Source organism: Salvelinus alpinus, chromosome 6, assembly GCF_045679555.1.
Source record: "Salvelinus alpinus chromosome 6, SLU_Salpinus.1, whole genome shotgun sequence".
NCBI classification, from domain to species: domain Eukaryota; kingdom Metazoa; phylum Chordata; class Actinopteri; order Salmoniformes; family Salmonidae; genus Salvelinus; species Salvelinus alpinus.
The window spans coordinates 56566327-56577650 of record NC_092091.1 but is presented as its reverse complement, the minus strand read 5'-3'; the positions used below and the strand labels follow the sequence as shown (position 1 = coordinate 56577650).

The 11324-nt window shown below is 40.1% G+C and overlaps 1 protein-coding gene across 5 annotated transcripts; it reads right to left on the bottom strand.

The window, feature by feature from the left end:
• Window positions 1-6771: 6771 nt before the first annotated feature.
• Window positions 6772-11090, bottom strand: LOC139578940 (SLAM family member 5-like). 5 transcript variants are annotated; one of them, XM_071407095.1, is made up of 6 exons: window positions 10941-11090; window positions 10148-10468; window positions 9610-9912; window positions 8967-9068; window positions 8805-8855; window positions 6772-7866 (listed from the first exon to the last, which is right to left on the bottom strand). In XM_071407095.1, the coding sequence occupies exons 1-5, from the start codon at window positions 10981-10983 to the stop codon at window positions 8830-8832; spliced, it is 795 nt and encodes a 264-aa protein (XP_071263196.1). In that variant the 5' UTR covers window positions 10984-11090; the 3' UTR covers window positions 6772-7866; window positions 8805-8829. The 5 variants fall into 5 exon arrangements, with proteins under 5 accessions (XP_071263196.1, XP_071263198.1, XP_071263197.1 ...); XM_071407097.1 differs by having other exon boundaries at window positions 6772-7785; XM_071407096.1 differs by having other exon boundaries at window positions 6772-7759.
• Between the last annotated feature and the right edge of the window lie 234 nt (window positions 11091-11324).

Sequence of the window (11324 nt, the reverse complement as noted above, 5' to 3'; positions counted from 1 at the left end):
CAGGTTCATCCATCGGACTGCCAGATGTTGAAGCGTGATTCATCACTCCAGTGAACCCATTTCCACTGCTCTAAAGTTCAATGGGTAGCGAGCTTTACAACACTACAGCCGACACTTGGCATTATTCATGGTGATCTTAGGCTTGTGTGCGGCTGCTCGACCATGGAAACCCATTTCATGAAGCTCCCAACAAACAGTTCTTATGCTGACATTGTTTCCAGAGGCAGTTTGGAACTTGGTACCGAGTGTTGCTACCGAGGACAGGCGATTTTTACGTGTTAACATTTCAGCACTCGGCTGTCCCGTTCTGTGAGCTTTTGTGGCCTACCACGCTCCGGCTGAGCCGTTGTTGCTCGTAGAATTTCCACTTTACAATAAAGCACTTACAGTTGGCCAGGGCAGCTCTAGCAGGGCAGAAATATGAATAACTGACCTGTTGGAAAGTTGGCATCCTATGACGGTGCCACGTTGAAAGTCACTGAGTAAGGCCATTCTACTGCCAATGTTGTTATGGAGATTGCATGGCAATGTGTTCAATTTTATACACCTGTTAGCAAACGGGTGAGGCTGAAATAGCCAAATACACTAATTTGAAGGTGTGTCCACATACTTTTGTATATATAGTGTACGTAGTGCACTTAATAATACATTTTGTGTTTAAATTACCATGTACCAAATAAAAAATGCAAGTTAAATGCGTCGCATTTTCAATTCTGGGCCTACTTATGGTTTTGTGATGACTTTATTCCCCAAATATTCAACATTTTGTTGGTGGAAAGAATTCTCTATAATAACTTTAGCTGAAAAGGACGAAGTCTTGAATCTTGCGTTGTTTTATATATCCTCTCATACATCATGTACCTTGGAATCGGTACATCAAAAATCTCTTACCAACTTTTTTGCAATCTGTATGGCACAGCTGTCAACATCCTGGTCCTCAAATTAAACTGGTATACTTTCCTAATTATGCTATTTTTATTCCTCTGCCAGTTTTGACCCTTTATATTGGACAGACAGACCAGTTCTCTACCTCCTCCCGCTGGTTCGTGGGGACCTTCAATGCTGCAGAAATAATTTGGTACCCTTCCCCAGATATGTGCCTCGACACAATCCTGTCTCGGAGCTCTACGGAGAATTCCTTCGACCTCATGGCTTTTTTTTGCTCTGACATGCACTGTCAACTCTGGGACCTTATATAGACAGGTTTGTTCCTTTTCAAATAATGTCTAGTCAATTGAATTTACCCCATCTGGACTCCAATCAAATTGTAGAAACGTCTCAAGTATGATCAATGGAAACTGGATGTAAACAGAGCTACATTTAGAGTCTCATAGGAAAGGGTCTGAATACTTATGTAAATAAGGTATTTATGTTTTTTATTTTTAATAAATTTGCAATCATTTCTAAAAACCTGTTTTTGCTTTGTTATTATGAGGTATTGTATGCAGGAAAATGAGGAATGATGAAAAAATTTAATTTAATCCAATTTAGAATAAGGCTGTAACGTAACAAAATGTGGAAAAAGTTAAGGGGTCTGAATACTTCCCGAAGGCACTATAGGCTTAGCCTCGTATATCCATCCTAATCTCATGAGCTTTAGAATGTGTTTTGCAATTTGTTTAGCGAAACACATTGTAAGATCAGGAGGGTTATAGGAGGCTAGTATAGGCCTGCTTCTTCACATTATGAAATCTAATGTCTGGTATTAACTTACAAGTGGTTTGTTTAAGAACTCCAGTGGTTATGTTGGCAAAGCATGCTTACTGGAGTGAAATTCTTCCCAACTGAACTAGATTTCCCAACTTCATTGATTGTTCTACAATAGTTGGGTAACACAGTTTACACATACAGTGGGGAGAACAAGTATTTGATACACTGCCGATTTTGCAGGTTTTCCTACTTACAAAGCATGTAGAGGTCTGTCATTTTTATCATAGGTACACTTCAACTGTGAGAGACGGAATCTAAAACAAAAATCCAGAAAATCACATTGTATGATTTTTAAGTAATTAATTTGCATTTTATTGCATGACATAAGTATTTGATCACCTACCAACCAGTAAGAATTCCGGCTCTCACAGACCTGTTAGTTTTTCTTTAAGAAGCCCTCCTGTTCTCCACTCATTACCTGTATTAACTGCACCTGTTTGAACTCGTTACCTGTATAAAAGACACCTGTCCACACACTCAATCAAACAGACTCCAACCTCTCCACAATGGCCAAGACCAGAGAGCTGTGTAAGGACATCAGGGATAAATTGTAGACCTGTACAAGGCTGGGATGGGCTACAGGACAATAGGCAAGCAGCTTGGTGAGAAGGCAACAACTGTTGGCACAATTATTAGAAAATGGAAGAAGTTCAAGATGACGGTCAATCACCCTCGGTCTGGGGCTCCATGCAAGATCTCACCTCGTGGGGCATCAATGATCATGAGGAATGTGAGGCATCAGCCCAGAACTACACGGCAGGACCTGGTCAATGACCTGAAGAGAGCTGGGACCACAGTCTCAAAGAAAACCATTAGTAACACACTACGCCGTCATGGATTAAAATCCTGCAGCGCACGCAAGGTCCCCCTGCTCAAGCCAGCGCATGTCCAGGCCCGTCTGAAGTTTGCCAATGACCATCTGGATGATCCAGAGGAGGAATGGGAGAAGGTCATGTGGTCTGATGAGACAAAAATAGAGCTTTTTGCTCTAAACTCCACTCGCCGTGTTTGGAGGAATAGAAGGATGAGTACAACCCCAAGAACACCATCCCAACCGTGAAGCATGGAGGTGGAAACATCATTCTTTGGGGATGCTTTTCTGCAAAGGGGACAGGACGACTGCACCGTATTGAGGGGAGGATGGATGGGGCCATGTATCGCGAGATCTTGACCAACAACCTCCTTCCCTCAGTAAGAGCATTGAAGATGGGTCGTGGCTGGGTCTTCCAGCATGACAACGACCCGAAACACACAGCCAGGGCAACTAAGGAGTGGCTCCGTAAGAAGCATCTCAAGGTCCTGGAGTGGCCTAGCCAGTCTTCAGACCTGAACCCAATAGAAAATCTTTGGAGGGAGCCGAAAGTCCGTATTGCCCAGCGACAGCCCCGAAACCTGAAGGATCTGGAGAAGGTCTGTATGGAGGAGTGGGCCAAAATCCCTGCTGCAGTGTGTGCAAACCTGGTCAAGAACTACAGGAAACGTATGATCTCTGTAATTGCAAACTAAGGTTTCTGTACCAAATATTCAGTTCTGCTTTTCTGATGTATCAAATACTTATGTCATGCAATAAAATGCAAATTAATTACTTAAAAATCATACAATGTGATTTTCTGGATTTTTGTTTTAGATTCCTTCTCTCACAGTTGAAGTGTACCTATGATAAAAATTACAGACCTCTACATGCTTTGTAAGTAGGAAAACCTGCAAAATCGGCAGTGTATCAAATACTTGTTCTCCCCACTGTATGTATTCTTGCAAATGACAGAAGATAAATGTGTTTGACATCTCGGAATATAGAGTTGATTATAGAACCCATGGGTAGGAGATCACCAAAGGTGGCCAATCCATGCTCTTGCAAGGCTGAAGTTCATGCATGTTTTTGTTCCAGCTCAACCTGGATGAATCTTCTTTTGACTGAAGACCATAATAAGTTAATTAGTTTAAATCAGTTTGTTGTTTTATTAGTGCTTCACTGGAACAAAATCCTGCTGACTTCAGTCTCTGGACTAAGTTTGGCCACCCCTATTACAACCAGTTCATGTTTAATGCTGACATGTCATAACATGATGCAGCCACCACCATGCTTGAAAATATGAAGTGGTAATCAGTGATGTGTTGTGTTGGATTTGCCCCAAACTTAACACTTTGTATTCAGGACGTAGAGTTAATTTCTTTGCCATGTGTTTTGCAATTTGTCTGTAGTGCCATATTTTCAAACAGGATGTATGTTTTGGAATATTTTTATTATGTACAGGCTTCATTCTTTTCACTGTGTCATTTAAGTTAGTATTGTGGAGTATCTATAATGTTGTTGATCCATCCTCAGTTTTTCTATTATCACAGCCATTAAGCTCTGTAACTGTTTTAAAGTCACTATTGGCCTCGTGGTTGAAATCCCTGAGTGGTGTCCTTCCTCTCCGGCAACTGAGTTAGGAAGGTTGCATGTATCTTTATAGTAACTGTGTCTATTGATAAATCATCCAAAGTGCAATTAATAATTTTACCGTGCTCAAAGGAATATTTCTAAAAACATAATTACACTTTGACATTATGGGGTATTGTGTGTAGGCCAGTGACACAAAATCCCAATTAAATACATTTTAAATTCAGGCTGTAACACAACAAAATGGGGAAAAAGTCCAAATGTGTGAATACTTTCTCCATGCACTGTAGATCTCAAGTCAGAATACCTAGCACCCATTATGCACATACTGGTATTTGATTGTACCATTAAAAATATGTTTTGCATGTGCCTTGTAATTTACAGTATGTACACTAAAAGGTAATCCACTCTCCCTAAAGCAAACGTTCCTCATTTACTTTCAAAAGACAGCATCCATCAACTGACTGCCTGATCCTGTTCATCTTATGAACAGGTATGGACTTGTTGAATTGTTTCCCCAATCCTTTGAAAGTCTTACTGAGCCAGTCTGGTAACTGGCTACGAAACGCTTGAGAGAAAGCTTTGTTAATACAGCAGTGTTTCTATTTTGTACCACATACTGGACTGGATAGGATTTCATTATACTTACAAATTAAACTGAGTGGTGTAATGGCTGCATGCTATTAAATAAATTAGCCTTACACCAGGCAGATACAGAATACTAACCAACGAGCTCACAGTCACACGTCAGAATTAGACGTTCATGCATGTTTCTCAAACGTCAAATTTCCAAATGTTTAAGGTTAAGTTTAGGCATTTAACTCTGAATTTCTAAGGTTAGGGTGACGTTTAGGCATTACCTCTGAACTCTTACGTTTAGGCATTAAATCAGAATGCTTAAGGTTAGGGTTGAGGTTTGGGATAGGCTTAAAACAAAAATAACTTTCTATCTCTGGCAGCAACCAAAGCAGCAACCTTTGGAACCAGAGGCAGATGAACCTACTTGAAGTAAACGGTTCTCTCTTTTGTCCCTAGTGGCCGGTTTTTACATAATCTCCCGACATCCTCAAACATGGATGGATTTATGTACAGTACCAGTCAAAAGTTTGGACACACCTACTCATTCCAGGGTTTTTCTTTATTTTCTCTATTTTCTACATTGTAGAATAATAGTGAAGACTTCAACATTATGAAATAACATATAAGGAATCATGTAGTAACCCAAAACGTTTTTCTTCTTCAAAGTAGCCACCCTTTGTCTTGCTGACAGCTTTGCACACTCTTGGCATTCTCTCAACCAGCTTCATGAGGTAGTCACCTGGAATGCATTTCAATTAACAGGTGTGCCTTGGATAGAAGTTAATACACTTGAGCCAATCTGTTGTGTTGTGATAAGGTAAGGGTGGTATACAGAAGATAGCCCTATTTGGTAAAAGACCATGATGCAACTGGCTCTCATGAGGACCACCACAGGAAAGGAAGACCCAGCCCAAATAAATGCTTCACAGAGTTCAAATAACAGACACATCTCAACAACTGTTCAGAGGAGACTGTGTGAATCAGGCCTTCATGGTCAAATTGCTACAAAGAAACCACTACTAAATGACACCAATAAGATGAATAGACTTGATTGGGCCAAGAAACCACTACTAAATGACACCAATAAGATGAATAGACTTGATTGGGCCAAGAAATAAAAGCAATGGATATTAGACTGGTGGAAATCTAATGAGTTGAAATTTGAGATGTTCAGTTCCAACCGCCGTGTCTTTGTGAGATGCAGAGTAGGTGAACGGATGATCTCCGCATGTGTGGTTCCCACCGTGAAGCACGGAGGAGAAGGTGTGATGGTGTGGGGGTGCTTTGCTGGTGACACTGTCATTGATTTATTTAGAATTCAAAGCACACTTAACCAGCATGGCTACCACAGCATTCTGCAGCAATATGCCATCCCATCTGGTTTGCACTTAGTGGGACTGTCATTTGTTTTTCAACAGGACAATGACCCAACACACCTCCAGGTTGTGTAAGGGCTATTTGACCAAGAAGGAGAGTGATGGAGTGCTGCATCAGATGACCTGGCCTCCACAATAACCTAACCTAAATGCAATTGAGGTGGTTTGGGATGAGCTGGACTGCAGAGTGAAGAAAAAGCAGCCAACTAGTGCTCATCGTATATATCGGAACTCCTTCAAGACTGTAGGAAAAGCATTCCAGGTGAAGCTGGTTGAGAGAATGCCAAGAGTGTGCAAAGCTGTCATCAAGGCAAAGGGTGGCTACTTTGAAGAATCTAAAATATATTTTGATTTGTTTAACACTTTGGTTGCTACATGATTCCATGTTATTTCATAGTGTTGATGTCTTTAATATTATTTTACGATGTAGAAAATAGTAAAAATAAAGAAAAACCCATGAATGAGTAGGTGTCCAAACTTTTGACTGGTACTGTATTTATGCCAACCTATGCCTTTTTCCCTGTCTTATCTTACCTGTTATGTGTACTTTTCCATTGTCTTATCACTACTCGTATCTGCTCATTCCCAAAGAGTTTTCTCTGTACTGCATGGAAATGTACATTCCTCACTGCCAAATCCACATCTTAACCCTGCATTACTTACAGTATGCTGGTAGTAGTATGCTGTATCTGGTTGATATACAATAATGTTAAATACATAAGCTAACTTATTCACTTTTTATTAAGTTAATGACTATGACACTTATGTCCAATGTGGTTAAGAACACTACAGAAACCTTCCTATCAGGCTTTAATGTAGTTTGGTAAATAGTGGAGAACATAACAGAGACTCTCTAGAGTGGAGATAAAGGCAGGACAAACCTACATGAAAACATTCCTCCACAAGTTTAAACATGCCCATGAGATCAGCAGGTTTGGGCAGTCGGTTACAAGCATTTTGAAAATAAATGGTAAAAGTGTTTCAGGGAGTGGATGTGGTGCCATGATTTAACTAATTTGCTTGTTTAAATGCTACTAATCCTGGTTTTCAGACAAATGTTATGACCTAAATAACAATATTGTATTTTTATCAAGCACATTTCTAGCAAAGTAACGTACAACACAATGAAAAAGTAAACATCTAAAATTACAGTAAAGACACACACAGCATGCAGCAGACAAATAAATAGCGGTGCTATTTGTATGTGAAACGTCATACTCAATAATACAATAGTGGCAATGAAAGGTATAAATGTGAGATCGGTATAAAATCTTTATGTTTTTTGGGGTGTTTTTTGGGGGGAAATGTAATTTGCTGAGCTGGAGCACAAGGACCAGGTCAACCTTGTGGTTGACAAATGTTAAGACTTAAACAACAGCAATTCAATTGCATTTTTATCAAACACATTTCTTGCAAAGTAATGCACAACACCATGAAAAATACACATTTAAAATTACAGTAAAGACACACACAGCATGTAACATTGTCAGAGTGGTATAGTTGCATACCTATAGCACCATGCCAATGTGAAACATGTAGGACCAATGCTGTCGTTGGTCTGGCCCCTCACCGGAGACCAATCCGGAATGGCTAAACCTACCAGGGGCCAAAGCCCCCTCCGGCGTAGCTCTCAGGGTCATTGAGACACACAAGCCTCTAAACCACGCCAAGGTCACAGCTTTGAGAGAGGAGTGATTGAATCCAGTCCTGTCTGAACAGAAGGTGAGATTCTGACATCTGCGTACAAAACAGACTCCTCTGGTAAACAGACTCCTCTGGTGCCAGATACCAGTATATCCCCAACTTGTAAAGTCAGCACTTAAACAAATGGAAACAGAAACCTGTATTCAATAAAATCCAACTATACTGAACAAAAATATCAATGCAACTTGCAACAATTTCAAAGATTTTACTGAGTTACAGTTCATATAAGGAAATCAGTCAGTTGAAATAAATTAATTAGGCCCTAATATATGGATTTCACATGACTGGGCAGGGGCGCAGCCATGGGTGGGGCTGGGAGGGCATAGGCCCACCCACTGGGGAAATTCGCCTCAGTTTCATCAGCTGTCCGGGTGGGTGAAGATGAAGAAGCTGGGTGTGGAGGTCCTGGGCTGGCATGGTTACACGTGGTTTACGGTTGTGAGGCAGGTTGGACGTACTGCCAAATTCTCTAAAACAACGTTTTAGGTGGCTTATGGTAGAGAAGGGAGCATTCAATTCTCTGGCAACAGCTCTGGTGGACATTCCGTCAGTCAGCATCCCAATTGCAATCTCCCTCAACTTGAGACATCTGTGGCATTGTGTTGTGTGAAAAAACTGCACATTTTAGAGTGGCCTTTTATTGTGAACCTGTGTAATGATCATGCTGTTTAATCAGCTTCGAGATATGCGCACCTGTCAGGTGGATAGATTTTTTTTGGCAAAGGAGAAATGCTCACTAGCAGGTATATAAACAAATTTGTGCCAAAAAATTTGGAGAAATAAGCTATTTCTGCGTATTGAAAAATTCTGGGATATTTCAGCTCATGAAACATGGGGCCAACACTTTACGTGTTGCGTTTATATTTTTGTTCAGTATATTTGCATACTATGCTTGTTCTTGTGTATTCTGTATTTTCACATTGGCTGGTATGTTATACAAGCCAACAACAAGTGACCACTTCCTTCCTAAATGTGTGTGTTCACAGATACAGAAGTTGCATTGAAAACCAAGTAGCATAATATGCATGCACATCCATACACATTGACCTTACCGATCTCTGACAGTTCACATCAGCATCATTCTTCTTCTCTTTGCTTGCAGGCTGCATTGAAATAAAGGGAAAAGGCATAATATTACACGATTACCTATGTTCTGTGTTTGTTACCTTCAGGGTACTCTGTATGATGTGAAATGTAACACAGATTGTACTTACCGCCACATGTTCTTATTTTAACTGCCCAGTATATACCACCACTTATTATCCCAACTGCTAACAATGTGACCAGTGTGATTGCGACAGGATTGGGACCAGACTCTGTCAGGAGTAAAATGGAGGGTGGGGGGAGGGAACTGTTCAGTCACTCATTTGGCATTGCTTGTCATATCTTTTTCATTCACTTTTTCTCATCTACCATATTTGTTAATCAACTGTATGTTGTATGTGGCCTTGCCCTGTATTCACCTGCAGCCTATATTCGTCCTGTCTAAGTGAAATTCAGCTGTTCAAACCCATGCCATGTGCTTTAGTCAATACCGATGAATGACATTGATGAAGGTAATATAAGGTAGGCTACACGGCTCATAGGCAAATAAATACAGAAATCAGCTTGCTGTAATACATAAGTTAAAATAATGACAATATGATAATACGCATGTTGAGGGATTTTGTAAAAACTGCCCTCAGGTTTTAATGTTAAAATATTTCTCCCCCTACAATCTGTCTGGGCATTGGCTCTGTCCAATGAGATCTCTGGTGAGCTCATTATAAACAGAGCTTGCTATTTAGTGGTTTGTCATTATGGTCCCTCACTGATCCACAAAGTGGAAAAACAATACTATATGCAGTGTTGAGATACCTTTGATGGCAGAGCGTGAGGACAATTGAGGGCAGAGCGTTTGAATGTTGAGTGGAGTTGGTTTTGAGTCAGCAGGGTTGGAAGCCTCACAGCTGTAGGTGTCAACATTTATTTTGTTTAACTCCAGAGGGAGAGAGAGATTGGCGAGAAGATCAGGGCTGCTGGTCTGGTTGAATATCTCCTCTCCTCTGTACCAGGACAAGATCACCTCTCTCCCGTTCTTCATAGTGCACACCAAGGAACAGCTCACTTTTTCAAATGGACTGTCCACTGAGCGACTGATGTGAGGAGCAGACACTGAGGCTGGGATAGCAGAATGATTAGGCAGTGACTCAATGACAAACAGAGATTAAAAATGTGTTACAGTAAAAACTAAGATGTCATAAATGAGACCTAAACATATATGAAGAAGTGGGCTACTTCTTTTTCAAACTCTAAATACAAAGGTCTTTCTTGATCTTCATTGAAACAACTCTGGGTAACAGACTAAATGGGAGAATGGAAAAAAGGGAAGTAAAAAAAGAAGCCAGACACGCACCATAGACAGTTAGATTTGCAATCTTAGATGAACTCTGTGTATTGATGATAAGTATTTTATAAAGTCCAGAGTCGTTGATGTTGAGGTTTCTGATGGTGAGAGATCCAGTCTGAGTATCCAGCTTCAGTCTGTCTTTGAACTTCCTACTGTAGTCCGTTTTAATTACACCAGCATTCAGCAGAGCTATGTTATCAAATGAATCTGAACGACTCAATGGGAAAGACCATGCTATAATAATGCCGCTAGGTAGTTCAGTAAGTCCAGTCTGTAAAGTTACTCTCATTCCCTCTTTTCCCGACACATTTACAGAATCAATCAGATCTGAAAGGAAGAAAGAAAACATAGGCTAAGGGCAGTAGCTACATCAATACAAGACATTAACAGGACGAAATCCTGTAGGTGATCCCGGATGCAAGCCAAGCACATGATAGACTAGGATTAATTTATTTCTACTTTTACAGTACGCAGTGACCTACTTACTTTTGTTTCTATTGTCTTTGTATTGTTTATTTAAAAAATGTGTTCCATTGAGTCGTAGTTATGGCTCCTAGGTGTAGCCTAGTTCACATTTCTAACTCATGAACACTAAATAAGACTATTTTTTATTTAACCAGTAAGTCATTGAGAACACATTTTCTCTTTTACAATAACGACATGACCAAAAAGCAAAATTATAACAGCATTTCTTTCTGCACTTTTGTAATAGCTTATTCACATAATTTACACACTAGTTATGTAACATGATAGTAGACTACTTTTGTAATTGACTCACAGTTTGGCAAGACAGACTTACCACTTTCGAGCAAGAGTAATATCCAGAGAACGGAGTTGATCATGTTCCATTTCAATAGGGTACTCAGATTAAGTGTAATTCAAAGATACATTTTCATCAACACGCAACGGTCTGCATGTGTCTTTCTGTTTATGGGTGGGTTTAATTTGTGGAACGGGATAGGTATCATTTGTGGAACGGGATGGAACGGGATGGATATCAGTGGTGGAAGTTCTCTCTGTTTTAATCCTGTTTCCCAAATATATCAGGTAACTTGTGTCTGTGTCGATGTTGTTGAGTTCAACTTGCCTAGTTAAATAAAGATTAAATAAATTAGAAAATTAAAAATATATTCAGGCAACCTCAAGATGCTTGACTCAATACAGCTGCTTTTGAAGAACTTTC